The 1,323-nt window shown below is 51.9% G+C and overlaps 1 protein-coding gene across 1 annotated transcript; it reads right to left on the bottom strand.

Annotated features, from left to right (window-relative positions):
- Positions 1 to 561: 561 nt before the first annotated feature.
- Positions 562 to 947, bottom strand: LOC100907188 (uncharacterized). The gene has a single exon (XM_003747375.2). It carries the CDS (start codon positions 923 to 925, stop codon positions 608 to 610), a length of 318 nt encoding a protein of 105 aa, XP_003747423.1. The 5' UTR covers positions 926 to 947; the 3' UTR covers positions 562 to 607.
- Between the last annotated feature and the right edge of the window lie 376 nt (positions 948 to 1,323).

The raw sequence follows: 1,323 nt of genomic DNA, 5'->3' as shown, positions 1-1,323 counted from the left end.
CATTTTCCGCTGACGGGACGCAATGGACAACTTTGATCGTAAGAAATATGTTTTCCGGGATCCTCGCTCTCTCTCCTCCTCGGGTCTGGAGTAGAGGAGAGCCGAATAAGTGGATAAAACTCATTTCTATCGATAACGGTCCCTTATCATCTCAATCTAGTGTCTGGCCTGAGAGAATGAGAGAATGCGAGCTCTACCTACGTCCTCAAGACTGGAAGCGAAACCGATCTCTCGAAGAAGTACCCGCTCGTTCAGAACTCCAGAATTCGTCATCCGCTCGAGTCAGCCCCGCGTACGCACGGTCTCGGCTCCGAGCTGCGAGAACCGGCCCGGTGAGGAGGGCTATGTCGAAATCAGTCGCTAGAGTTCCCGCAACGCATCCCATCCCTCCTCAACATGTTGTGCGGCCCGCGCTCGAGATCCACCCGCTACCGAAGATGATTCCCTCGACATGCTCGAGAGGAAACTTCAAGATGACCGCTGTTTCGGATTTCGATTTCGAAGACATGAGAATCGCTCGCTTTGTATCTGCAGATGCATGAACGAAAGATCTCGACTCCCAGGACAAGTTTTTATTTACATTCAGGGAGTACATCATTCAGAAGTCTCACCATCCGTGACCGCCTCCGTATCCTCCGTATCCTCCACCGTGGCCTCCGTAGCTATGGGAGATGATGGGAGCGCTGTGGATGGAGACGACGGGTTTCGAGACGTACGAGATGGACTTCACTGGCTTAGAGATGTAGGAGACGACCGGTTGTTTCACGTAGGTGGTCGATACGACGGGAGTTTTCACGTAAGACACCTTGGCGATGCTAGCGTGAGAAATGTGTCCGTGACCAAAACTGAGTCCTCCTCCGTACCCGTGGAGATCACCAGCACAAGCGGCTCCGATCAAGGCGGCGATAAGAACGATGACTTTCATGTTGATGCTTTTGCGATTGGGTTGTGATGCTGACTCAAACTCTTCCTCCGCTATATAAATGCTCTACCGGCGAGGGTCGCTGCAAGGCGTCAAGGGCGGAACACAGTTGCGACCCCTCGGAAGATACAGCGTGCGGGAGCTATTCTAGACCCTATTTTTTTTGTATCTTATGACGGTGAGATCAAAGACGCGAGAGTTCCAGACTTGCCTTGAAGGACTGGCCTCTCTACCATGGACCTCTTGTCGAACTCCTGAAAGATGAACCCCGGGATGAGGCGGCAGCTCGATTACTGTATCCGTTCCCCCACTAATTTCAGTACTTGGTTAGCAAAAACTCCAAATCGGTCTCCCTTAACCCGAATGTCCTGAATCCAGTTCGTGTCTACGAAAACAAGACC

Source organism: Galendromus occidentalis, unplaced genomic scaffold (genome assembly GCF_000255335.2).
Source record: "Galendromus occidentalis unplaced genomic scaffold, Mocc_1.1 scf7180000077517, whole genome shotgun sequence".
NCBI classification, from domain to species: domain Eukaryota; kingdom Metazoa; phylum Arthropoda; class Arachnida; order Mesostigmata; family Phytoseiidae; genus Galendromus; species Galendromus occidentalis.
This window is presented reverse-complemented; position numbering and strand designations above follow the sequence as displayed.